This window comes from Nomia melanderi, chromosome 11 (genome assembly GCF_051020985.1).
Source record: "Nomia melanderi isolate GNS246 chromosome 11, iyNomMela1, whole genome shotgun sequence".
Lineage (NCBI taxonomy): Eukaryota > Metazoa > Arthropoda > Insecta > Hymenoptera > Halictidae > Nomia > Nomia melanderi.
The window spans coordinates 7,320,127-7,345,742 of record NC_135009.1 but is presented as its reverse complement, the minus strand read 5'-3'; the positions used below and the strand labels follow the sequence as shown (position 1 = coordinate 7,345,742).

The 25,616-nt window shown below is 43.5% G+C and overlaps 1 protein-coding gene and 1 long non-coding RNA gene across 6 annotated transcripts in view; one reads left to right on the top strand and one right to left on the bottom strand.

Annotated features, from left to right (window-relative positions):
* Positions 1-18,282, bottom strand: part of LOC116428853 (uncharacterized) — a 94,806-nt gene extending 76,524 nt beyond the window's left edge. For all 5 annotated transcript variants that reach the window (XR_012999641.1, XR_004235367.2, XR_004235368.2 and 2 more), the window contains exons 1-2: positions 18,133-18,282; positions 10,690-10,793 (exon numbers count right to left, since the gene is read on the bottom strand). This is a non-coding gene — a long non-coding RNA (uncharacterized LOC116428853). The remainder of the gene's footprint in view (positions 1-10,689; positions 10,794-18,132) is intronic.
* LOC116428852 (polycomb group protein Pc) lies at positions 17,590-25,437 on the top strand. Its single transcript, XM_031981012.2, has 5 exons — positions 17,590-19,671; positions 21,227-21,270; positions 21,353-21,476; positions 21,572-21,997; positions 22,182-25,437. Exons 1-5 carry the CDS (start codon positions 19,612-19,614, stop codon positions 22,812-22,814), a joined length of 1,287 nt encoding a protein of 428 aa, XP_031836872.1. The 5' UTR covers positions 17,590-19,611; the 3' UTR covers positions 22,815-25,437.
* Positions 25,438-25,616: the final 179 nt, after the last annotated feature.

Sequence of the window (25,616 nt, the reverse complement as noted above, 5' to 3'; positions counted from 1 at the left end):
GCAGCTTTACGTTGCGTGGAAAGAGACGAAAGGTGAAGCGAAGGAAAGAGGCGCGAGACACTGAAAGAAGAGAAAAGAGAGGAGAAGAAACTCGCGGTACTGGAGGAACTGGGGAACAAGAGAGAGGAGGAGAGAGACGGTGGACAATCAAAGCGGAAGAAAGAGAGAAAGAGAAGAGAATGCAACGCGATAGAGGACCGGCGAAAGAGCCGAAGGCCTCTTCTCGCGGTCTCTCCTCGTAGATGAAGAATATCGTACGGTCGGCTGCGCTACGCGGTGTACCCGCTTGCACGTGCACGCGCGCCGGCCAGCTTGGTGAGCGTGACGACTGACAGTGTGCATCTCGCGGATGCATCGCGAGTTTTAGCTTGGCTCTCGTAAAGGAGAGATGTGTCAGCGTGCGTCAGTTCGAATTTTCTGAAACTTTCTATTACAAGTTTCAATGGATGGTGTAGGTACTGATGCATCGTGGTCAACCGCTGCGGAATCTCGGGATTCGTAGGGTGCGTTGATAGAGGGAAGTCAACCGAGATGGCATAACAAGATGGGACTTTTGTTCTGCTTATTCTATTGAATGATTGCTATGTGACTGTACCTATTGACGAATTGGCGCCGAAAATGCTTGAGAAGAGGCGTGCCTCTAACGCTGACCAATTAGACAGTGCACATCTTTTAGGTGTCTCTTCTCTAGTAACGCAGATTGTTGGGTATCGAGATTCTTTGGATTATGATATGAATTTTTAATCTTAAAATTTTAATCTTTTGTAGATGGAAGTATTCCTGGTTCTTTATTATGGACAGTCTATCAATTATTTGATTCAAATGTAATTTGAATGTTCTTATTTTACTAGTTTGTTCGAAAACCTTTGATAGGAAACAATTGTAACAAATATTTGTAAAATACATAATTATTGGAATAAAATTGAACCCGACAGGACACAAGGCTGTAAAGGGTTAATGTGTTTCACAGAGTGCGTGTATAAATTGGCAAATAGAAAGTCGAATCGTGTCGAGTAGGCACTGTGTGTTGGTTACCTGTGGCCGACACCGTAATTAATCAGAGCGAGTATTCGCAGACTCGCCAGGCATCGATGATTTTGTTACACAGGGTAGCGAGCATCGGCGGGACAAATTCGCGGAGCACGGTTAACACAGCGCGACTCGATATTTCATAGATTTTACTGTTACGATCTTCGCGTGATACGAAAGTCGCTCGACGGCTGGCGTGGGATTTAATATACGGGGTGTCGAGCGAGTTTACTCGGAAATTTCGCCATTGTGTTCTATGGTTAAAAATGGGATTGAAATGTCGCTCGGTAGAGAATTTGGGAATATTTTATTACATAGTTTTGAGAAATATATAAAACGCGAACGTTGCGCGTGTCTTTGTAATTTAAAGTGTCGCCTGTTTTTACGGGTGCAGGTTTTGCGTCCACGTGATATTGAATTTATTGCAAGTCGGATTCAACTGCGATTTTCATCTAATTTCGACCGAGGAAACGCGAATTTCTTCGATCAATTCTAAACTTCTAAAAAATGAAGTGAAAGAGTGTCACCTTCTGCTGCTAAAAATTGCCTTTCGTCGGTTTTCAACGTTTAAAAGTCAAAACTCGGAGGTTTCTATGTAATTCGAAAGAAGTTTCGGATCCATCATCTCTGACATAGTTGCCGGAGGCAGGGATTACATCATCAACGCCCACTTACGATCTCGAAACGGTGCGTAATCATTCGCGATATGAAAAAGTTGCAGCGAACTGCAGCAATTTCGAGCGCAATCTCAAATTCAATGGGAGATACAAAAATGTTACTCAGCATGGAGTTTGAAACGAGGATCCATTATCTCTCACAGAATTGCTGAAGCCATGCAGTCGGTGGATTACATCATCGCTATTTCCCGTTTCTTATCTGAAGAGAAACAACAATGCATGTATGGTCGCGGTTTGAAAAGCTGCTACAAACTTCCAATAATTCCAAATACAGTTTCGAATCTAATGAGACTCGAAGAAATTTGTTTTTTCATAAAATTACACGCGTATGCTTTGGAGAGAGACTGAGAATAATATTCTTTTACTAACTGCATAATTATCACTATTAAGGAAACGTTTGCGCACAATATGAACCACAGAAAATTCAGAAAAATGACGAGATTCATCATTTCCAACTGCAACAGCGTTACTAGAGTTACAGACAGGGAATTGCATCATCAACTCGCACTCTCGATTTAAAAATATGCAACGGCACGTTGTTTCGATCTCAGCTGAAAAATGACTAAGCCTGATGAGTACCTAGACCACGGATTTTACTGCTGATTTTTATGCTTGTTCTCAACAAAACTAAAGAGAAATGTCATTTCCATTTTCTAACAGCGACAAAAGAATTTAAAATTCTACGAGTGCTCCTATCTTACTACTTCTTCAATGTCTTTACTGCACAGACTGCCGATATCTAGGTAAATTCGTAATTTTAACTTGCAAATATCATGAACAATTTTATTCACTAATTTATCTACTCAACCAATGCAAAAATACGAATGCATATTTCAATTTATTTTTATCCAAGCTAAAGCACAGTAGTAACTCCATGGAAACAGACATTGCAAACAAATTGTTCTGTCATATAAAAAATAACATACGCATATACAAACTCGTTCAGAAATTCCTATTCTCAGTTCATTTGGTAATATTCCATGCAACGATCAACAAACGTAAGTTAATTCTCAATTGGCGGAGAAGTCTCGCACGAAACTAAACGAAAGAGATTTCATCAAGGGCAAATAAAAGGACGATGGGGGGATGAACAGGAAAAGCAACGACTCTAAATACCGATCAATCACGGGATGCTCGTTGCACCGGTAACTCGTCGTTACCTCCGTGCTGAGCCTCCGCATCCACGAACGACGAGGAGGAACGGGAGCGACCCGAACCGGCCGACTGTACTAGAATCCCGCTACTCGGGTAAAGATAGAAAGAGGAGCGAAAAGAGAGTAGTCAGAAGAGGGCACCGTCCGCCACAGGGGTGACGAAGGGGGTGGGTACAGGGATTCACCGGCAGGGAGGTGGGAATCAACAGTGAGAGGGGTAGAGAGGTTAGAGCTTGTTACGCGTGGCTTTTCATGGAGAAAGAGAAAGAAAACACGCTGGATTTTACCGAATCTCTCATTTACATCAGTTCCTCCTCTTTTCACTTTTCAAAGCTGGAAGAGAAAAAAAATAAAGAGACAACAAAGAGAAAGAGGAAGATGCTTTTGGAATCTAGGTAGCCGCGACCAAGTCCCCTCGATCGGCAAAACCAATCAGGTACGCGATCAGCGTCCATGGAACGTGTGCTCTTGGACGCCTTCGGGCCAGAAATTCCTCAAGGTCGTCCGTGGAAGAGCGACCCTATTGAGCGAGGGAAGAATTAAAGGGAGAGACGTTCCGCAGCGGCGGTGGCCGATAGCCGAGAGAGAGACTCTAAAAATAGGAGTACACGAAACGGAACGGAGCGGAAGGTTCGCGGCCAAGCAGCGTAAACATCGCCGATCTTAAGGACAGACCCCTTCCCGAGGCAAACCGCGCCGAGTCGTTGATACCGAGGAAACCAAGGGGCAGAAGGGGCGGGAGGTAGCCAGGGTCTGCGTGGTTCGTGCACGGTGTTCCTGGATCACGTGGAAGAAGGATATCGCGAAAACCGCCTCGCGACGAACAAAGAGATTAAACACGTAGACGGGGTGGACGTGGGCGAGAGAGAGCGAGAGAGAGAGGGGGGGGGGGGGGGGGAGAAAGCTACGGACGATCCTGTTGTCAGTAACACTCTCCCCCGGTAGAATACGTAGGACCTCGAACTCTCGTCTGCGGATCGATACGAGTTCCTGGTGGACTCGCGAAAGGGGGTTTTCCAGGAGGGGGGCTGCTGTTGGATGAAGAGACGCGCGGAGGGAGGGGCGAGGCAGAGGGTCGGCTGCTGGTGTTTGTGGGGTGCGGGGGTGGACTGACACAGGGACGCCTTGGGGGTGTTTCCATGGTGACGAGAATTATCGTCCCGGGTGGGTGTACGGTCTCCAACCCTCTCTCTGTCTTCGTTTCCCTTCTTCCTACCCCGACTGTCTTTCTCGGTTTCACCCTCGGCCGTGCTCTCTCTCTCTCTCTCTCTCTCTCTCTCTCTCTCTCTCTCTCTCTCTCTCTCTCTCTCTCTCTCTCTCTCTCTCTCTCTCTCTCTCTCTCTCTCTCTCTCTCTCTCTCTCTCTCTCTCTCTCTCTCTCTCTCTCTCTCTCTCTCTCTCTCTCTCTCTCTCTCTCTCTCTCTCTCTCTCTCTCTCCCTCTCTCTCTCTCTCTCCCTCTCTCTCTCTCTCTCTCTCTCTCTCTCTCTCTCACACACACACACACACACTCTCCCCCCTCTCTCACTCTCTCTCCCCCCCCCCTCTCACCCCCCCTCTCACTCTCTCTCTCTCCCTCCCCTTCTAGATACACAGGCCAGGCTGTCTCCTCTCTCATTGAAACTTCGGATTTTGCAACGTCGCCTCCCGATAGGGTTGTTTTTTTTCCCCTAAACGCCGAAGGGAGGAGACCCCGGCGAACGGAGCAACGCTGCGGGGATGAAGGGCCGCGGAGGTCGGAGAACCCCGGGAGGATCGGATCGAAGCGCGCCGCGACCGGAGCGACAGGATTTCGGGAATCGGGCGGCGCGTTAATTCGCCGGTAGCGGTAACGCGGCCGAAACAGGTTCCCCCCGTCGTATAACCGCGCGCGCGGGCAAAAGAGGCGAGTACGACGCGACGGAATCCTCGCGGACCACGGACAGAAGCGGCGAGAAGCCGAGCCCCGGTGCCCACAGCGGAAGCGGGCTCGCCGTGAGACGCCGATTGGTCTTTGGAATTCTATGGTGAAGCGAGTCTGCTCGCTAGCTCGTTCCTCTGGCGCCACGGTGCCATTCGACAGACCGCGAACGTCGATTTTTATGATGCAATTCTGGATACATTGGAGTCTTCAGACTATAACAGCTTCGTCGTTGAAAAGATTCGCTAGATTGAAACTAGTATCAATGCTCGAATCGTTTCTCTTGGCGGTACTAACCGTTTCATTGCGTTTTGTTCAGTTGCTTTGGGCAAATAAAGATGAAGAGCCTAGTATTAGATCAATGAATTAAAACGTTTTATGAAGTTTCATACGATAATTAAAGCGAGAAGGGTTATAAAAGTTAAATAACGTCATCAATATATCATTGTGAGCAATGATGGGTTCAATTTTTGAACAAAAACGCAGCATTTTGGGAAAAGTGAACCGACATTGCGGCTAGGGACGTGAAGTCCAATGTAAAGAAATGTTCGTTGTCTTGTTCATTTAATAAAGACACCGTGCGAATCGTTTAAATCGAGTTTCCACAAAAGCGAATAGTCTAATTCGCGAAAAGCCCGCGGGAATCGATCTAACCGATGATCTCACCTCGAGATATCGATACCGACGTCGAGGTCGTCGGGTCTCGTGTCATGGAAAGTTCCACTGGGCTCGAGAGAGGCAGGCAACCTGCGCAGACACGGTACGGAATTACGTGCGTCGACGCGCAGACCGAAAACTGCACTTTTATATCTCCGCTTCTACTGAACATATCCGGATAATTCTTGTCATGTCCGATTCTGTACCATTTCGCCGTCTTAAGTTTCAAATTTCATAACGATCGATCTGGAAACATCGGAGTTATAGCGATTTTCTGGAAAGACAATTGGCCACCCGTGTTCCCTCGAAATATCGGTTTTCTTCCATAAATATCGATAGTTTCTTACGAAATATTGTTTCTCGTCAACTTATAACCAGATGGGATAGCGATAATCAAGAAAATTGGATTGTAACGAGAGTAGAAACGATCGAAACGAGAAGGTCGAAATTTAGTCGGGTATAAAGACCAATGGAGTCGAACGCTGATAAGAAAAGATCCAACAGTGTTTAACGAGCAACTGGATCGATTAATCGCGCTTAACCGGGGACCTGTTTGTACTTAAGGAGGACGTAAATCAACGGGCGCCGCGGTTTCTGTCTGCGAACAAAAGGAGGGTGTGGCGGATTTACGCAGGTTTACGGCTCGAAATCAAAAATAGAACGGCCTGTTGTAAAGACCGCCACAGCCACCGTGCGCTAGGATACGTGAAATTTAAGACGTAGAAAGCCGCCCGCCGCGCGGTTTTATCAATCGCGACCTGGCGAGCGAAAACGCTCAACTGACGGCTCGCGTTCCGCGGGCATAACCAAACCGAGATCCAGAAACTACCCCCAGATCGTTAACAAGAAAATTAATTCGTGTTTATCGTGGTTCGGCGAATCAAGCCTATGGCTATTTGTTAGGATACCAGAGCAGCTATCGGTAAATACTGGATGCGAATCGATCGCGTTGTCGAAAATGGTAGCCAGACCTAATGGTTATAACCTAGAATTAGACTTTTAAGAGTTTCAGGAAAACTTGATGTTTTTAGTTAGCAACGGATTTTTCTCTTGGACAGTTCCTAATTAACCGAATTGTCTGGGAATAGCGAAACGAAGGAATTAATGCATAATAATCCTCGCTTAGTAAACACATTTGAGATAACATAAAATGTGATTATTATCTCTCTTCAGTTCGTTCGCTTCTTAAGTATAATCGACACGAGAGAGTAGAAAGTACTAAACGAGAAAAAGAGAAAAATTTGAATAATTCTAATAGATGGTGATAACTCTGCAAGCGGAGCTACCACATTTCGAACTGCGCAGATTGTCATTGCAGCAACTACTTTCCTGTACAACTTCCTACTTCGTTTCAAGTCTTCTTTATTATCGAATTCTCGATAAACTTGAATGTCATTGAAAATTGTTGAAAAGTCCGGAGCCATATTGTAAGGAGAAAAACAAGAAGACTCTGGTCGTCCCAATAGTTGGACGGAAGGATCGGAGGGAATCAAATGTTGGAAAGGAAATATCGCCGGGATAGAGGAACAGCGTAGAGAATGGGGGTGGAGAATAGACCGAGTCGAAGCAACACAAAATATTGGCACAGTGTGAAGCCGGTCTGCCGTATTCGTGCTCGGACGTGTTCCGAGGGAAGGCCCCAGAACCTGCCAGCTAACAAAATGGTAGGACCCACCGAGCCGGGTTGAAAGTCGAGCAACAAGTCGTAGGCCGCCTCTGGCTCCTGCAAGATGTACCTGAGTTAAGCCGAGACAGATCCTCGGTTCCAGGAAGGGCGCAGGAAAACCTGGCCGTTGCTGCGCGGACATATAATTTGCGACCGTTTCACTCTTCTAATTGATACTTCATCTAATCATCGACGATAATTCATTGGACGGATCATTTTCAATTCTTCAAATTTCTCTTTCATTAGAATGTCTGAACGTTTGACGAAACAATGGAGTCTCCGCACGAGTGCTCCCCTTAATTCCTTTCAATGGAAGGCATCGAGAAATTGGAAGAATTTGAAATTGTATATTACTTTCTAATTAATGGATGTTTAACGCAGCTTTATGTTGTTTTTTTTCAGTTACTATAAGCGTTAATCGTGGAAAGACCGTGAGGTTTGTTTTACTTTTGATTCATACTAGAAGAGCTGACGATGACGGAGAATTACCTTTGTTTACTTGAAAAGACGCATTCTGGCTAGCTCTTAAATTTCCAGCACGATGCAAACAAAGATTCGTTCGCTGTCTTGAACAAAACTCGCAAAGAAACACTAGGAATATAATAATTAACGAGATATTTCTTGTGGAAAGCGCAGTCGGATCTGGTCTCATTCAGCTATTCACCGATTATCCGTAATGGATTACGAATTTCAGTTATTCCGCGAATTTCGAATGATCCGGCTCAGCTAATATCGTCATGAATCGGCTGCGTGGATGTAATTAATCAGAGATTCGATGGAAAACGCGAGGATCTGATCAGAATCGGTGAGTCTGCACAATTTGCGTTCACTAACCCGCGAATACCATGAATTTGATGATGGAATAATAAATATGGTAATTAAAGAAGCATCTTTAATTTGTCCATAACCGGAACTATTCTTCGAGTAACTTTCATTCAATAATTTTAACCTTTAGACGACCGGCAAAACTCCTCTTAATGTTCTGTACACATCTTTCCTAAAAATCAACTGTTACGACAGAATTCCAGCCCTCTAAAGGTTAACGAAACAGGAATGATCGAAAAATGATAAACTTAAAAGTGAAGAAGAAAATGAAGCAGATGGGAAATAGCTAACAGAAAATTGGTGAACTGATATAGAATACAGAAATGCAACCGAGAAATTTGCTATTGTATGAAAATTTAGTTCAGCCGGACAAGGACTATATCGCGATGATATTCGTGATGCGAAGACGCTTACCCCGCCCGGGTCGCGGAACGATCACTTCAAAATCGGACAAGTATGACGCCACTTCGGCGCTGATACAACGGGACGGCATTTATCGCTTGTCGCCGTGCGTTCTCTCTATTTATCGTGAACTATAGCCGTGCGCCAACAAGCCGGACCACCGCATACACGTATGTGCACGCGCGCGCTCACGCGACATTCTTCGTACAACAAAAAGGAACGTCCTCGGCTTCCTCCCACGCTTTGCTCAGCGCGAGGCTAGCTGCCAGCCAGCAGCCGTTTTCGACATTCGTAAATTTCAGGTGCCACCCGAAACCCGTCCGCCGCCTCGGGCTACTAAGACTTTGCGTGTTAGTTAACCCTTCATGCCCGAGGACACTTATAAATGCCATTTTCATTCAAGTGTTGCCGTGAAAGCGTTTCGATTCTTTGAAATTTAGTTATCATGAAAGTTACATTTGCGCGCATTTGATTCTTTCATGTTTTTTTTTCTAAATTCGGAAGCATTCTTGATAAAGTAAGCGCGTTGCTAAGTGGGAGGAGTCTAAACGAATGTAATATACGAGTCGAAAAATGGAAACTTCATTGGGTGGAAGGAGATTCGAAGATTGTAGCAGGGTTGAGGCGTGTTTTATCTCTAACCAAACATCGGAGAAAGCATTATTGAACGACGAAAAATAGGTGATAAATGAATATTTTGGAAATAGTGCCACTCATGAATTTAAATTGTTCAATGAATGGTTCAGTTTACGAATATTGTAAGAATATACGTATGAAGGAAGAAGTACAACTGTTTAATTATTAACGAAGCGGTAAGTGTACTTTTTATGAAAACGCTTTGCGAGGCTAGTTCTAGATATATTGTTGAGGAAACATATTTATTAACGATTGCCGGGCTGCGTGGCACGTACGCATTCATACGATCCGGAAACTCGTTCCTTCTTGTTAATGGTTTCATTAAGTAAAACAGAAAATATGAATCCAGCACGGCTGAATAAAAACCGATAGTCTAATTATCCAAACGAACGCATTATAAGGTAAGGTACCGTTCATTTCTGAATAAAGGAGAAGTAAGTATACAACTGGTTAGCTAATCGGTGTTATTACAATTTCTTCATATCTTCCAGCGAATTCCGCTCCCATCAACGTTCGACAGGTTCTTCAGGCGTTCTTGTACATACACAGAAAGCAAATTAACTTTCTGTTGTATCCAAAATCTACTTGCGGTGCTAACAATTATATACTGCTATCATTTGTGTTTCGCATGATCCTTTAATTAATCAAACACATGAACATTTATCATCCTACATCATGAAGGTAATTACGATCTACATCTTTCATATCATCCGTATCGTTAAAATAATCGTCAGTGTCTTGTAATCATTTACTATTGATCTATTATTGATTTTATATTACTCAGTGCAGTATTACGCCTTGAATCTACGCGTTCACTATGAATTTCACATAAGAATCCGCAGTTTTCTGTAGCATTAAAAAAAAAACTAAACATCAAGTATGCTTCCGATTAAAAGCTTTGCTTGGTATAAAGCTACCATAAAAACACTGTTAATACCACACAGAAAGAGTAAAAACCAGCTGCATAATAATCATTTAGTGATGAATTATAGAAACCAAATGAATTTTGTATTCAAATACTTATATTCTTCCCTGCATTCAATACTTTCATCTCCTTTTTATCAAACTTCTTTCTCTAAATAATAGAAACTCCTAACGATTGAAACTGAAAATTTTACGTATCGTTTGCTATACCCAACTGCCTGAAATTCAGTAGACGGTCTGCTCCGAACTGGACTGGTTCAACGAATCCATATCGGCAAAGAAAGTGCCCAAGGATAAAATTCCTCGCGGCTAGAAAAGTCAAGCGAGTTTTCAGTCCCAGCCATACGGGCTGATTAAAAGGCGACGGTGCAACGTAACCAGCCCACCTAGCATTCGTCTCGAGCATCCGGAGACACGGACGAAAGCTTCTGTGCTCCAATTAACGTCAATGGAACCACGAAGCTCGGTAGAGTGAAAAGCCGAACAGGCGAAGAAGACGATAGTCTTCGGCTAATCAGCTAGCTGTCGAACGTCGTGAGGATTTTCATGTGTACGCGGGATCCGCGTGGCGCGGGGGCAGCCGAGCCATATTTTAGAGCCGTGAGAGGAGTTCACGCGATAACACGGGCCCGATAACGCGGCGACGTATACGCTCAGTCGTACGGTTGTAACATCGCGGCGAGTCGTGCACATACGCGTACTAACACACATCCGTCGCGGCGCGTGTTCGCACACGAGCACCGGCCCGCCACTCCGTATAAAGAGCTCGGTGCATTGCACCAAGCCTCTGCGCCGCGCCGCTGAATTAATAATCGAACTTACGTGGGTAGGTGCTCGTCTACCGGGTGTCTGGCCGCGTAACTTGATGAATCGCCGCCAAAGGAAAACCACCGCGCGATCACTTTGACTGTTGTCACTATCATCACCTGAAAGCAAAGGGAAATCGCGTTACGCTTGTGCAAAATTATTGGCTGACCAGCCGCAACCCTTCGTTTATGTTTATTGATGAAACAGGAAGATCCCCTAAAATCGACGAAATTCGATTAACAAAACACGAACGGAAAGATCAAGGTTCGTCGTGGTAATTATTATTTTAGACTTCATGTAGGTTTGATTTTAAAATTCTAAATGAAGGTAAGAAGAGAATAGTAGAGTTGACCGAGGCGAATCGGATTAGTTCAAATTTAAAAGTGAAAAATTAATAGTTAAAACTTAAAATGAACATTTTTTTCATAAATTTGTTGTTAATACACGTTCAGCTATAATAACAAAAAAAGATTTTTTTAAACTTAAAAATCTTTGTTTTATAAGAGAAAAACTGAAAAATGAGAAATATCCTATTCGACCCAAATTCCGGGGTGAACGATGTGACAGTCGAAGTGTTGAGAGGTTCCAAAACGGATTTTCATTACATCATTGAAAAGATTTATTTTGATGGGGCACGAAATCGCGGAAAACTTGACGGAAGCACTTTCAAAAATTCGATACTTAAGTTTGGTATTTCAGAGTAATATATCCTGTTTAGAGAGTCCTAAAGAAGATTATTCGATTTGTTGTAACAAGAATATTTCATAGTAGTTGTATAACCGAATATGGTTTTCAAAGAAACTCATAAACGTTTTTAAGATAGGTTATTAGAATTTTATGCAGTTACGTCGCACGGGAGTGCGGGAAGCACGACAAAAAGGGAAAGCGCCCTTACAAATCCTTTTAATGATACGAACTTGCAGTGCAATCCTTTAAGGGTGATTTCCATGTGACTGCAAAATTCAAAACGATGTTTTGCGATTTACACTAACGAGGATTTTCTAAAATCCTGTTTCATACTGCTCATTTCAGTCTCTGCTAATTTCAATATTTATTAATTATAGTTACTACCTTTTTTTAATAAGAATGCAATACACTTTGAATTCCACATGCGTTCCTTCTTTTAAGCACGATTGGAATGACGCTGAATAAGGAATGAAAAACGTTATTATAAAAGCTCAGAATGATATGTGTAAACATTAATTTACAGAGACCTGTATCGATACTACCAAATTCTAATAATTGCAATAAAAGTTTTGTTAAACGTTAATGCTCACTTTTAGTAAGTCGTGTAAACATGCAAGATTCTAAGTCTAATAATTAAATCTGCATCGTAAGAAGAACGCTTTTCGCAAGCTTAAATAGTAGCTACTGGATACGTATAAATGGCGGCTCATATCCGTGCCCCGCGATCTATCTTTACAGTCCATTATCCCTGTATCTCGTGTAACACAAACATGAAACGAGTCGCATGCTTAATCGGCGCATTGAAGCTGAAATGAGAACATCTTCGTTTGCGCATTTTCACGTTACGATCCCGCCGAAATTATTGCAACGGGCTGTGCGCCTTCACCAGATGCTTGGTATTGAAACGTTTTAATACGCGGCGTGCCGGGTAAGAGGGACGAAAAAGAGAAAAAGTTGAGCCACGCTTTGTACGCCCCGGCAGGAAGAGATTTAATGAGGTTCTCTTTGACTGCAAAATACGCGCGCGTGTGTATTGTTTCGATGGAAGTGCGCTGGGAGCCCGATTAAACGACTTAATCAGGACCGAGGCAGTCCGGTTAAATCGGGATTCGTTGGATAATCGAGGCCCGGTTTACGGATCGGTACTAAATCATTCTTGTCGGCGGTAAAAGGCCACGATTCATGCAGCGACTTGCCGATTTTCAGGTTCCATAATCAATCAGCGGCTCTCAAATTTTTAATTGAAACTCGACTTTCCGATTAACGGTAAAATGGTAAAAGTACTTACAATCCTTTCGGTTCGGAATAATGAATTTAAAAACGCATCATTCGAAAGTTTAATTGCGAAAATGACTACCGATCGATATCCTACTTCGGCATTCAGCCTACGATTTTTTTCTTTCTCGTTAATAAAGTAAACTAAGTTCCCATTCGTTCTAGTCTATATAAAACAAATCATAAAAATTAATACACTTATGCACCGTCCGCGATTTAGCGATCGCTTTACGAACACGCGATCGAAAGCTCCGTTACTCCCGCGGAAAAGCCTGAATTATCATTTCTGATAAAACTTTCTAGCGGGCGCCGTACGCACGCATGATTTACATAATCCATCGATTTTAAGCTTAAAAATGGCTCGCCTTATACCGGAGCATTTAACGTTTTCGACATCAGCCAGGTAATGCGAATCTCGGAGAGAAGTAATGGAATCCGATCTATGAATAGCGATTTATTAGTCGCGCACTCGTTCAGGTTAATTTGATCTGGAACGGAATCGAACTTTCATTGAAATGTAAGAATATGATATTCCTTTAATATGATCGCACTTCGCTGACCTATCGCGGATTATAGCGATGTAAACGAAACATAAGCAAGCTGCCGATAAGTTTCTCGCTTAAATCACTTGCGAAGATCCAAACGTGCCACTACAGAAAGGGAACAGCACATTTATAATGTACATGTATTAGTTCACTTTCTTTGTAACCGACAATTTTTCTTTGTCGAACGATTGAGCGATCCAAGAAAATTTTTTAGCGACGATTTTTATTCTCTTCTGTTCTGAGAAACGAATCAGAAAGATAGACCGCTCCGTGAACATGAAGCTTAAAATGTCCCACACTCCAATGAGGAAGGTATCTAGGGTATTTTTAGAAACTGAAAGATGACGAACAGTCAAATTAAACTCGAGACTGGTAATTTTATTCATACGGCCGAATCAAGAATCGCGGTTCGTAGTTAATTTGGGCTTTCCTCATAAAGTGCAGTGTGGGTCACTGGTGATCCGCGGAACGGATTTAACTATTTGAATATTGAGGTAACTTCAACCAATCACCGCTTCGATAATCCACGTCAACTTAAATGAAAAGCAGAAGAAATAGCTAAAATATACGTATGTAGGTATATAAATAACAGATTTAAAACACAGCGAGAAATAGATCTTGTGGATTATCGTTTCTCCCATAATTGAACCTAGGTGTAACCCTATCAGAGTAAACGGAGCACGATTAATCTTTTAACTGTTATCGATCGACCACGACTTTTATACATAATTATTACGTTTTCCGTTGAAAATGTTTAGAAGTCGGAGACAGAATGAAATCGGCAAAAAAATCATCGACAATTAAAATTTCAAATATTGTTATTAATTAAAATTTTAACGAAAATACTTTAATGACATTGCAGAAAGTAAAAACAGGGAATAATGGCGAATGATGTTTGAAAAAAGGTCAAAATAAAAAAATTCAGAGTATATTATGATATAATTGTTTCTAGAGTTAATCTTCTCATTTTTTAGGAAGAATACTGAAAACAGTTCAATCTTTATGTATTGTAACGCGCGACATTGAAATATGACACCGTATATTACTGGCGAACGCATTGAAGGTGTCTTCGCCAGTCCGACTAAAAATGTCAATTATCTCGAGAACCACGCATCGATTTAAGTCAAGATTTCCATAAATAAGCATGAAACATGGCAAAGAACAATCCATGAAAAGTTTCACGTCGATATCGTGATTAGTTACCGAGATATAAAATGGTCACTTTTTCCAAGCTGGGCGCTGTTCGAACTCGGCTCTCGGTCTCTCTCGAGACGCTGCGCGCCACATAGAGACCGGTCGAACGTTCTCCACCTGCCAGACACTTTTAAACGATCGAACCACGTCGTGCACCTTTTCCACCGAATAATTCATTAACACGCGAATCTATTAAACAATCTGTTAGCCATGACATTTGAACTGGCGCACAATACGTAAACCGTATAAACTGCCGTGGTAATGACCATTGGAACGACCATTGCGATCCCGTTTCGATACGTAACCGTTGGACGAAAGAAGATCCAATAGCGATACATATCGCACGTGCCGTTACACGAACACGTCGATTATTCTGCATTTACAAGACCGAAAGGTTTGCAGCCCTGCTCGCTGTACAAGTTACGAAACGACGGAGGAATTTATCGCGAACGTTTGAACGTTCAAATCGGACCGTTACGAATATATGGCCCGCGCTAACGATGGGAATGGCGTTACGCCCGGATCGATTCCGAAGCGTTTTCGATCAATAAACACTGATTAGCGACGCATGAAGTAATATTCATTCAGGCTGTAATTGGTTACAATATTCTACTAATTGCACTGCATCCTCCCCAGGAAAGTTTACGAAAATTTAATGGAGAACCCGACTTCCTAAGATCATATCATACATCATGACTTTAAATGGCGATACACGTGCAATTAATTTATCAGTCTACGTAAGATGTGAGATCGATATATGCGTGACGCTTATAGAGGACGTGTTAATAGTCAAACGTTGCGCGTTTATGGTTAATGTCTAGCGATCGAATTCGATCATCGTTCGTGGATCGGCGCGCGTTACCGTTTCTTAACCTATGCGGCGCCTTTTTAACCTCAAACACGGGAGTTAGGTTCGGGAGGGGAATCGAATGGCTCGCGAAGCTGGCGCGGTACAGATGCACGGCATTCTAGCGATTCACGAGAGAATGCCATGCGCTACGGGAGCGGTTCCGATTCTCGATAGCGGATTTTTCGGAGGACAAACGACGTACCATTCGATATAGATCCACGTGGAACGCGCCACGCCCTGCTTTCGATGCTGCCGTGACCACGATGGACGGCCCGCATAATGAGAAACACGAATCAGTGGCCTCATCGTTCTCCCGTATCTTTCGATCGGTTGCGTTGCCGCTTCATGCGCGCTCACCCTCCTCTTATCACATTCTTGCGCAGCTTTAATTAGCTCGACGCCATCTCTTGGCTACCATACCGCTTTTACGCGTCTTTTATTTATCTTACGGAACCACATCTTCGCGTTCAGGCCATTAAAAACGGTTTCCTCGGACTCATGCAGCGCGAAGTGCCATTCAATTTTCATCGTTCGTCAAGCCATAGAACCCGTTTTTTAACATGTGCTAGCATATAAATGATCTATAATACTCATATGTAGCGATATATTGTATTGAAGATGCTTGAAGAGTGGTAACTTCGTTGACTTCGCGGAACCATTGCCGGTGACGTGACCAGCGTTTTAATTAAGGTAACGAGATATAATATGAATACCGCTAGTATTTACATTGCGTAATAGATACCCTTCCCTAAGCTAGTCATCGTACCGGTATTTATCGGTATCAGCTTTTAACTCATTGAACGATGCGACGAAATACGGAAAGAGAGAATCCCAAAATAAATATCGCTACATTAATCAGTATGTCGTATTCGTGAATTCATCATTTTAATCATTCTATATTGAATTCGACGTTATTCGAGACTAAGAAACTGTCGAGAGTCTCATATAGAAAGGAGATCAAGGAGGTTACTGTAAAAGCGCAAACTACAGCAGCAATGATGACGACGAAGAACAAAGGAGAACATTGCTTATGCGGGGAAAAGAAGGAAAAGGAGGGGACGTGCCATAAGCTGCGTACCCGCGGCACGCCATCTATGTTGCCTTTGTATATTCCATGGTTGCGCAATGCCGCGCACGGACCGAGAAGCCGAACGTCGCTACGCACACTCGCGATTTTTGCTTTTGTGCATCGTCGGTTGTGTAGGGTTGCGCAGCACTTCGCTCGACAATTGATTGCGCTTTAAAGGGAGGGCGAGAGTCCCTCGTCTCCTCTCTCTCTTTCTCTATGGTCGAGGATCCAAGAAAAAAATATGAGGGAAGGGGAAAAGAAACTCTCTGGGAAGAGGGTACGCAACTCCCATCCCGTTCCAAACAGTCCGAGCAAGGGCACATCGGGAGAGACGGATTACGGAGCGTTACGGATGCACAGGGTAAAGGGAGGAGGAGGGACACGGATGGAAGGAGAAGGGCGAAAAACGTAGACAAAGAGACGGAGAAGGGGGAAGGGTGCATACAGCAAGAAAGGGTGGGGAAAAGCAAAGGGAGAGAAAGATCGGTCTCGGTGCGGAGCGTAGTGGTTATAAAGAGAAGCGGCATCGCCGCACGACTACTTGGCTCTCCAGGGCCAGGATATTTCAATACCGACGGTGGTCGGCCACCGCCGACGCGGGTACGAAGAGGGGAAATGGTTGTGACGATGTGCGCTCCTATGTATATACATGTATATGTATATATATATATATATATATATATGTATATGCGCATATATATATTGTATATATGTACTTCCCCTCGTTTCCCTCGAACGTGTGCCCAGCTACGCTTGCATACACGATATATATGACTTTACACACCCGTGGGCGTTAAAGAGAAACAGAGAGGGCGAGAGAAGTGACGGAGACCAGTGGCACGGTAGCGATCCGCTATTCGGGTTTGCTACACGAGGGGAAGAGCGTTCGTGGGGGAGGGGGGAGTGTATCTGTGTCTGTTTTAACACACAGAGGGGGAAAGTTGCGGCAAAACGGAAAGGCTCGCGTCGAAGGGGAATGCAGGGACGCGCGCGGCACGGCGACGGGACCTCGAACCGAACCGTCGACCGACGACCGTGCCCGTAATCCCGCCTTCTCGACGAGTCGAGGGGAACCGACGTGGGCTGTGCCACTCGTCGATTGGTCGACGCGGCGAGCGTGGCTCGGAGCGTCGGTAGCGCCTCGGGAATCCCACCAATCAAGCACCACCGTCGTGGCTTTTTTATCCTGCTATTTACGCCGAAGGACGGAGAAGATCAAGCTCCCCATCTGTCTCTCTCTCTCGCTCCTTTCCTATCCCTCTCCTTTTCCATCGCCCGACCGCTCTCCCTGTGTGTTCGTCAGCACGGGAGAGGACACTCTCGTTTCGGGATCCGTTGAGGTTGCACACGTTTTCACGAGAGGAGCGCCGCCCGTTTACTGCGACGCGCTCCATTCTGCGCCGCTCCTATCAGATAATCGTGTATCATCGCAATACCGTGCTAGTGATCACCTTGAATAATCTCTATCAAGCGTCCGTTTATTGTAAAACCATCGTATGCGGCAGCCGATGCCGTGCGGCAGTGTGTTGTGCAGTGTGTGACAGTACGTCGCAAGAGGATACAGTGTTGCCGGATCGTGGGCGCGAATGCACAGCAAAAGCGGTACGCTCCTATTACCAAACTCCGTGAACAAGATCGTGCGTGTGAGTGCTCGTAGTGATACAGGACGATCAATACGTTTTCGATTGCAACGGAATATCGTGAACGGCGCAGCGGCACCGTGAATTCTGGAATTTATCGGTAGTACGCCAGTGACATTTGGTGCGATGCTATCGACGGAATAAACCTGGCAACATCGCATCGACTGCTCTCGCGCACAAATACACGCATACACGTACCTAGAAGGGAACTTGGGGTGGCTGGCTAGCAGGCAGGCGGCAGCCAGGCAGGCAAGGCAGGCAGGCAGCAGGCAGGCAGCTTTCTTGTTCCGAGGACGGCGCTCCTGGTCGCGCCGTCTCTCTTTTCTACCTCCATTGCGCTTGCTCTTCTCTCCCTTTTCTCCCTGCCCTTCTCGTCCTCGGTCACTCAATCACACTCTCCTTCTTTTGCTTTCCCTCTCTCTCACACATACACAGGCACACTCTTCTTCTCTTTCTTTCCCGTGCGCGGCGCACGTACCGTTGAGAGCTTCTGCCTCCCCCTTTAGTGCTCTTTCTCTACTGTTACCCCCTCCTCTCCTAACCTCGAGCGGGTCGGGCGAGTCCACTAAGCTTGCAAGGGGAGTTCGGCAGACCTCGGCTCTAGTCGGCCTCGATCCGCAGAATGTGCTAGACGCTGTGAGTCGATCGCTCCAGTTTTGGAACATTCTCATATACAGAGCCTGTCCGGTAATTACAAGGCTTGGAAACGTCTTTTTACGACTCTTTCGCGGTTCCACAAGTTTCTGGTGGCTCTATCGACGTTAGTTTTCACCGTCAGCTTGGGACGCACTCGACCAGCGTATATCCGTACGACGGCCATGTTTGGTGTTTACGAGGTGAGGGGGAATCGCTGACGTCACGAGCCCCGATCTCGCACGAAGAGAGCAGCAGCAGCAGCAGCAGCACCAGCACCAGCACCAGCACCAGCAGAAGCAGAAAACGTGTTGCCGGCCAACACAGACACCGAACTCTGTTCACGACTCCGAAAAAGACGAAACGCAGTCTAGTGAGACCGTATACCCGACGATAATCGTACACGGGATTGCTGTGCGGTGAACACACGGGGAAAGAACTCGCGGCGCGCAAACTGTGCCGCCTGAAATTCCCTTCCCGATGGGACGTGCGTATACGCCGACTTCGCTCGTGTTCGCCGGTCTTGCCGCGACTACTGGCCTTTCAAAAAACATCGGTCGCATTGCCGCCTCTCCGCTGAAATAGCAGCCACTCTAATCACCGTCGGTCGAGACCGATCAGTGCGGAAAACATCGAGCGATGCCGAGTATTCTCGTATACGGAGCGACAACACGTGCCGCGTTTCGTTTCACATGATCGTCATCGAAAATGTTCCACACGTCGAAGATGCGATCGAATTGATCGCCCTTCGAAAACACGTGGTCATCGTATTTCACGTTGTGTAACACCGATAGTGTTATTCGAAAGCCGTTCAGTGAAATCGGCGCTACACAGCCAACAGTGAAACAACGATACGTCTCGATTCGTTTACAAGTGTGTTTACGTGTGTCATCACGATTTTCAAAGTATCATCGTGCTCTATCCCGGTGTCGGTACATATGTTGTTACATTGCTCGGTGTGGTTTGCTAGTGACACACATCATCCTTCTCTCGGACATAATAACAGCTCTTACGTACGTCTGACGGGCAAGGATTAAAAGGATCATGGATCTAGGTGACAGAGTTTATGCTGCGGAACGGATTACGAAGAAGAGGGAAAAGCGGGTAAGTAAAACTAATCCGACCCGTCGCCGCCAGGTAGCGCCACAACACGGATTCTGTTTGTCTATGCGCGGTTGCCGCTTCCTCTTCCCCCTCCTCGTGATCTTTTTCTCTTTCCCACCTATCGCTGCAACAATTCTGCCCCTCCCGTTGCGATTTCTATCGTGTACACGATGCTTCCCGATATCTCCCGTCGAACGCTAACAGACATTCTTTTCCTAATATACCCTCCTCTCGCACATGGAACGACACGATTTCCCCGAGCTCTGCCTTTAGGTGTTCGTATCTTCGAGACACTAATATCTTGCCAACGATTACCAAATAACTCATTTATGGAACTGTATTGTACAGTATCGTACATTGAACGGTAAACTTTCTACTGTTTACGTTACGGGAAAAAATACATTGGTGCCCGTATCGTTGTGCCGGTAATTTTCGGAGTAACCATACATCGAGGCTGGCAACGTTGTAAATCGGTATAAAACACACGAGATACTTCTCAGCTGCGACCGGCTCATGCGTGATAAACCGACGTGTCCTATACCTGCACAGTTATGTCATTGTTTTTCAACTGTCACACTGGCTGCGCACCACGACCGGTCGGCACGCTTTCGTTCGCTGGCCAACGGCCAATAGGTGAGCCGTATCAGTGGTTCTCGTGGAAGTCAACGCCGCCCGTTTTATCGACCGTACGCGAGTAGATGGATTCGAAGATCCGCCGTTTGACGCAGACGCGCGAAACGGATCCTTGCGATCGGCTCAATTTCAACACTTCTACTATTCCGACGAACTTCAACAAAATTATTGATACATATTTATTTTTTTATTTATTTTCAATCATTCTTTACACTTTAGGAATAATGTTTCTGCTGAAATAAAAACAATTCTCCGTTTTTACTTTATTTAATAATCTCTTTTTTTCAAACGTTCTATTCTAAAGAAGTATCACTTCTTTAATGGTTTCTGTTTAGTAGGCACGGGAAGCATCTCCCTAGTTTTTTGTAAAACTCAACGACGTCCAGCTCCAATACCTCATTTTATTCCACCGATTTCATAGGTTATGTATACATAGAAATTAGAACCAGTGCATTCATCTGTCGTCTCTGTCCCGATGCGTTTGTCTCTATGTCACGCATGCACTAGTTCGGAGCAGTAAAATTCGCACCGCACAATTGAATCATGTCTTGAGAATTTTCTAGATTTGAAGCGTCACAGACAGCTGTTAAACTTGGTCTGTTATTTCTCGGCTGTGCACTGGAAGCACTGTACAAGAATTAGTACCGAGTGATTTGTCGTAATACTTTTACGCGCAGAAATAACACAGTTTTTTGTATTTTGAAATCTACTTGCATTCAACGCTGATCATAACAGATACTTTGACATTTATTATGCATTAGAAGTACATTAATTTGAAATCAATATTTTTCAACGTACGTTCAAGAACATTCGTAAATATGAATCATTATTACAGTTACTGATGGACGATTTTCGGATATATTTTAATTGTTTAATTGTTTGGTCGATAAATATCTTTAAATCAATCGTTTCATGTTTGCAGGGTAAGGTGGAATATTTCGTGAAATGGAAAGGCTGGAGTAAAAAGTAAGTCGAGAATAAAAGCAGTTTAATTATTAATAGGTTCGTTCAAAGGGAAATGAGAAGACAACTTTCTTCCTCCTTTCAGATATAACACGTGGGAACCAGAAGAGAACATTTTAGACGTCAGGTTAATTGAATTATACGAAGAAAGTCAAAAAGGTGGGGATGTATCCACGAGAAGACCCAGGCGGAGGGATACCAGATACAATGTGAGAGAAATATTTACGTATAATATGATGCTATATTCGAATTAAAAAACTAGCGAAAAATCTAAAACTTGAACCATACATTTCCGTTTGTATAGGATCAAGTTCTTGCTAATCTGGTCGTTGAAGAAGAACCAGGTGGAGACGAGAGGGTTGGAGAAGACAGTCAGGATGAATCCACTACCGGTAGTACATCAGCTCCTCGGTTGAATCCTGTTGCGCCTGACGAAGATACACTTCCGAGTTCTCTTGATGGACACGAATCGCCCATTGCTCCGGAATTATCTGCATCCGCGTTCAGCGTCGATTCAGATAGTTCTAATAGCAGTGTGGACGGTCCTCTGTTGCCGAGAAAAGAGCCAACGGGCACGAAGAGGAAGGCTGAAGTTCTTAGTAAAGAATCTGGGAAAATCGGTGTTACTATAACCACAAGCAGTCCTAGTAGTGGCAGTGGAAGTCCACCGCCGAATAAGATTCCTCGATTATTACCTCTGAAGAGCAATCCTACGTCCCCTTCTTTCCACGTGAGTGTTTATTTGATGAGTATTCGAGTCCATTACTATACGGGTTATACAGATCCAGGCGAATGTTATATGTTGTAGCCTTTTCCTTGTTTGGATAATTTTTTAAAATAGAAATATGTATTTTTTGTACCAGTCGAATTCATTTGACATTTTATACAAAAAGTTGCGATTCTATTAATTTCAGAGTCACAAAATTAATGGTAGGAGGCTGTCGTCGTCCAGTGTAAAATCGACGCCAGAGGAACCGTTGCCTGCGGTACCGACAACACCGGCACCAGCGGTACAGGATAAAAAGCGACCTGAAGCAGACGTTCCTCACGGTCCTCCACCCTCGCTGCCGCGTGCACCACCGGCTCCCCTTTCGCCTCAGATAGACACGCCTCTAGAGCAGCCTACCAAAAAGAGGCATTTGTCGGAACAAAAACAAGAAAAGTCGAACGGAGCTGTGACGGTCGACGCGAATGGTCATAAATCTCCAAGTCCCACAGATTCTTACACGAATAACAACAGGTTAGCGCCCGTCGTAAATGGACACCATAGTCATAACAACAACAACAACCATAATAATAACAATATTAACAACAACAATAACAACAACAACAATACATCGAGTCTGAAGCAAACAGAGATCACAAAGACAGACATGTATGTCCCCTTGTCCAGTCCTGGCACGGATTACTGGCACGCGAGGAATCCGGTTGCTGATCAGGTGTTCATTACGGACGTGACGGTGAATCTGAAAACCGTTACCATCAGGGAGTGTAAGACTGAAAAAGGATTCTTCCGGGAGAGGGATCCTAAAAGCGATATCTATTAACGTTCTTTGATTAGGGACGTAATAATAATAATAATAATAACAACAACAATAATAATAATGCTAATAATATTATTAATAATAATAATAATAATTTAAGTTAAGGATTCGAACTATTTGTACATATAAATTATTTTCGCACGTCGAGTGGCAAGTCGAGGATATAATGACTATACCAAGCGAATTCAAGACTTTTCTAAGATACAAACGGACTTCGTGATCACACGAAGAGTCAAGGATATATATTATTCGCAGAAAAGTTTCACTGCTCAGTTGGTTGCCGGATATCGTATCGTTTCGAATGAAAACACGAACTTTTTGATTCGGCGATACTAATAACCGTGGATTTTCTCTGAGACAGTGTAAATCAACGATACGGGGACAACGGGGACTACCGTCGTGAGACAATGTCCAACGAAAACGAATGAATCATGATTCGCGTCGTGTGATATATACTTGTACGTTTAAAGAAAAAAAAAGATACAAACGCTTGATAGATCTTTACTATACTTAAAAAAAAAAGAAAAAGATCTGAAGAAAATATTTAGAGGAAGGGTAAATATGTTTTTTGATTAATTGCATTTCCGCTTGTATTAGAATTCTGCAGAAGGAACGGTATATAAATTAGTGAATTAATTTCGAATTTGACTATGGTGAATAGTACAGATCTGGAAAGAAATATTTTTCTAATTCGTTTTTAGAATAATCGAAACTGCTTCGTAGAAGCGAATTTGAAAGGAACAAAAGATAGGAGTGCGAGTTAGAGAGAAAAGGAGAGAAAGAAAGCGAGAATGAATTTTTTCAAAGTATAAAAAAAGAGAAAAAATCAACGTTATCTATTTTGGCAACATATTTCTCAACATTATGATATTATACTGTATTTATTAGCAAATATTTCAATTTACTTTTTCTTTTTTCTTTGCGAGTAGTCACGCGTCGCAAAAGAGGGTATAATCATTCGTTCGTAGATGTTTAGATTCGTTTAAAGGCGTACACGTTCATCGGTTTCGTCAGGTTGTTGCAGCATCACAAGTTTTACGTGAATGCATGCCCGTTGATCACGCATAGCACGCGGTCATTTTGTACATCATTGTGAACATGTTTTCTTTTTGTATCGGTTTCCGGTTTTGTTATGAATTGATTTCGTGTTATTTAATGTTAGCTGTTGCATTTTTTTTATACCGTCGGCTGTTCTCATTTGTATTTAAGGGACTAAATGCGCGTAAAGTGTTCAGTGATGAAACACAGAGAGTGCGAGTGTAAGAGTGAGAAAAAGAGAGACAGAATGAAAGGATGTATGACCAAGAGAGAAAGAGAGAGAGAGAAAGAAGATTAGTAAGAACGCTACGTGCGATCCGATTCCAACGGTATCGAAGAATCTTTATGCATATCTAGAGAACCGTTTTAATTTAATAGATGGTTTGTCTGTCGAGTATGTCACCAAATAGATGTTCCTACCTCGAACAGTCATCTTTGAACAGAAAAACCGAGTACAACAACCGAATTCTAATCTCTTATCGAATATCTAAACAAACAACACGACTCCGTGAACTCGGAGGGCAAGGGAGAAAGAGAGAGAGAGAGAGAGAGAGAGAGAGAGAGAGAGAGAGAGAGAGAGAAAGAAAGAAAGAGAAAGAAAGAGAAAGAGAGCATCGTTTTTAATTTTTAAACGACTTCGCACCGTACCCAGTTCGCGTGCACATTCAGAACCAGTAAAAAACTAAATCCGTGATATATAGTTAATTAATGTAAATGTAAAACTTATCGAACATATACGTTGCTTATTTATTGTAACTAATATAAACAAAAAAAAATCGTGTTTAGATTTTTACGTTCTCTTAGTATAGTATTATTAGACTGTGTATGCAATGCGTCCCGTTAAGGAAACATTTCTCCTATGATTTTGAGTATTCGAGAACGCTAATCGTAAAAAAAGGAAGAAAATCAAGAAATAAAGTATTCCATGAGCCGCTTAAATATTTTGTATAGTGTATACAATCTGATTGTCAGCACTGCACGAAAAGAGAAAATAGCGACTTATCTTTTTTCGATGATAATGGGGCTATTTGTGCACGTATTTGGTCGCGGTCCTGTGGGAACGCGAGGGCTGCACGCGACCGAGTGTGTACGTTTCAAATTTGTTGTAATGTAATAATGCTGTATATTTGAGAGTGCGAGAGAGCGAGAGAAAGAGAAAGAAAGAAGTATATACCTGTAAAAATTGTACATATTCGAGAACTTCAAACACTCTATGATAATGGAGCGAGAGGACCGCGTAGCTTTAGACCATTCAGTTACATTGTAAATAGAAGACCGAAGTGAAAACCCCTTTTAAGTTGTACATGTAAACTTTGTAAACCGCAACTGCAGGTCTAGAGGAGATCCTTCTTAGCTTTAGAACTTTTTGAGATAGACTGTGCGCGTACCTTCGATATTGTTTCTGTACTTATAGAATATTCAGACTACTTATAACGGATTAAACACGTGGGAGGAAAAAAATAATGAAGATTACTCAGCGATTACGCAGGCATATACGATATGTGAACCCCGGTAGTACCAAATTCAACGGTAATTTTAGTTCTGTCTGGTACAGATTCCTTATATTTCAATAAAATCTTTACTTGAACTTTGCTGGTGTATGTTGTCTTTTGTTTCTCAACCCCCTTGATATCGAATGTATATCCTAGAAATTTGGATTTTGTTTTCTACATTTCAATTTATGTGTAAGAGAATAAAATCTAATAAAAATTTTCGTTGTTTTAAACTGATGGCGTCAAGAAGTGTAGATAAATTCTGTTTTATCCA

Bases quoted from the DNA above. Each gene is read 5' to 3' on its own strand.
- LOC116428852 (XM_031981012.2), top strand. From the start codon at position 19,612: ATGGATCTAGGTGACAGAGTTTATGCTGCGGAACGGATTACGAAGAAG. The intron at 21,271-21,352 runs GTAAGTCGAGAA...TCCTCCTTTCAG, and splicing joins TGGAAAGGCTGGAGTAAAAA to ATATAACACGTGGGAACCAG. The intron at 21,477-21,571 runs GTGAGAGAAATA...CCGTTTGTATAG, and splicing joins GGAGGGATACCAGATACAAT to GATCAAGTTCTTGCTAATCT.